The sequence below is a fragment of the Cyprinodon variegatus genome, unplaced genomic scaffold (genome assembly GCF_000732505.1).
Source record: "Cyprinodon variegatus isolate N-32 unplaced genomic scaffold, C_variegatus-1.0 Scaffold479, whole genome shotgun sequence".
NCBI classification, from domain to species: Eukaryota; Metazoa; Chordata; class Actinopteri; order Cyprinodontiformes; family Cyprinodontidae; genus Cyprinodon; species Cyprinodon variegatus.
Window position 1 is genome coordinate 484,090 of NW_015150932.1, and position 2,031 is coordinate 486,120.

Consider the following 2,031-nt stretch of genomic DNA (forward strand, 5'->3'; position numbering starts at 1 on the left):
TAGTGAAGCTTAATTTATTGCTGAGTAACTGATAGCTTAGCTCACTACACTGGACAAGTAGCTTGCCCAACACTGGCAACGTACAGCTAATCATGTAGAGTAAAGTCACTGGCATGCAGCAGGACCCGAGCAGATCTGGTTCCTACATCAGCTTAACCTGCTGGGAGTGACTGTTTGTGATGTTTGGTTTTCTGAATCGCCGCCATCTTTTATTTTTTTTATCTAAGACTCAGTTCCACTGACTTCATAATCAAATTAGGGTAGCTAACTCCCTGAAAAAAAGGGATGCCTCCTGTGCGTACCAGCTGACCCGGTTGCCTTCACCCCTCCTAGCATGGTGATTTTTTTTAGCCTCCCTTTGTGTGTGAAATGATTTTTTTTTTTTACTATTTGACTCAAATCTGCATTGAATTAGATGCATATTTGTGAGTCACATGAACACATGGAAAACAAATTATTATCCATCAATTCACTTGATAACGAATATAAAACAATAAATAAATAAATAGTGCACATTTTTGTTTCAACAGCAAACTTGTAAACATATTTGTGCCTCTAATGCAATAAATGTAGGCTACAGTTCCAAAACTGAAAAATATCATTAGCTGAATGTCACATTATGTCGTAATAGAATACTTTTTCCTATTTTTATTTTTAGCTCATTGGTCAAAAAGCAGGACAGGCTCCGGGAACAAGATTACCGTAACCAACAAGCCCCTGTTCTTCATTTTCCATGAGCTTTTTACTGATAATGTTTTTACAGTAATGCGTCACAAAGTGCGTTCCTTTTCCACTAAATATGAGAACGGTACTTCTATTGGTTACCGTTGGCAACCCTAAATAAATGCTTCTATTTCCTGCCATTGTTTGTCTTCATACTCACTCTGCAGTCCCAAAGGCCAGCTCAAAGTTGTGTCTGCGATTGGCAGGTGACAAAGCGTCGTAGTCAAACTCAGTGGGAAAGAAGGAGTGGACCAGGGCGCAGAAAGCCATGCCGTCACTCCAACTGGACGAGAAGTTCTGCATGTCGATGTTCTGCACAGAAACCAGCAGAAAGATCTAAGGATGAGGAAGGAAAATCCTCCATGCATTCAAACCAGACAGGCAGCCTGTCGTAGTTTCATTAAAGCCGTCTCATCGCCGACTGTCTGGCCCATAATGATGATGCGTAAACCAGACATCCTCTCCTCCACTGCAGACTCTCTCTTTGAAATGCTGCAACGCAAAGGCTGCATTTTATTAGTCTGGTGATTTGCTGAAAATGCAACCTGAGACGAAAAGTAATTCTCTGCAAGCTTTCATCAGACTTTTATGATGATATTGATTTTTAATGCAAGCGAATCAGCTTCTGTCTCAGAGGTGGAAATAAAATCTGCTGGAGCAAAAAGGAAGAGCAGGACCTGCTGTTCATGGAAGCTTCGAAACGATCAGGACAAGAAAAACAAAACTGAACTCTAATGATTTTAAATCTAAACTGTTCCTGACCACAAAACAGATTCCAGACCATCGCAAAAGTTCTGTAAAAACGTAAGTTCAACCTTTCTGCGTTGAAGGAACTTCACCAGAAGGGGAACTGTCACTCAAAAACTGATCATCTGTAAACTTCTATGAGGATTGAACCAAACACAACCTAAAAACCTTCCTCTGAGTCTGACACAGAAAGATTATCCCCAACTGGAAACATTCAACCCTTGGCAGTTTAGACCACACTGACAGACCAGAAAAAAATGTGACTATAAAATTCTCCGTTTGATGGTTTAAAGTTTAGGTTCATGACAAAACAATAAAAAAAAACATTTTGGCGGCACTTTTAAGGCCTTCAAGGATGAATAAACCGCAGGACGGGTTATAAATGATTTCGATCCTGAAGGAGAGATGCTTTTTGCTTTCATTATATCCCTCCATCATTAGAGGAAACTAAACATAGGCAGTGGTCAAGCACAGTGGTGGAGGAGTGATGATTTGGGACCTGGACCTGGGTTCAACCTTCTGATATATATCTGATAGCCATTTCATTTTTTATTGTTAATT

General features: G+C 40.1%; 1 protein-coding gene across 1 annotated transcript in view; it reads right to left on the reverse strand.

Annotated features, from left to right (window-relative positions):
• The window catches only part of LOC107094336 (smoothelin-like protein 2), a 28,710-nt gene that overhangs the window by 4,286 nt on the left and 22,393 nt on the right, over window positions 1–2,031 (reverse strand). The window contains exon 5 of the mRNA XM_015389890.1: window positions 884–1,059. Within this exon, the coding sequence (XP_015245376.1) occupies window positions 884–1,059 (176 nt within the window). The remainder of the gene's footprint in view (window positions 1–883; window positions 1,060–2,031) is intronic.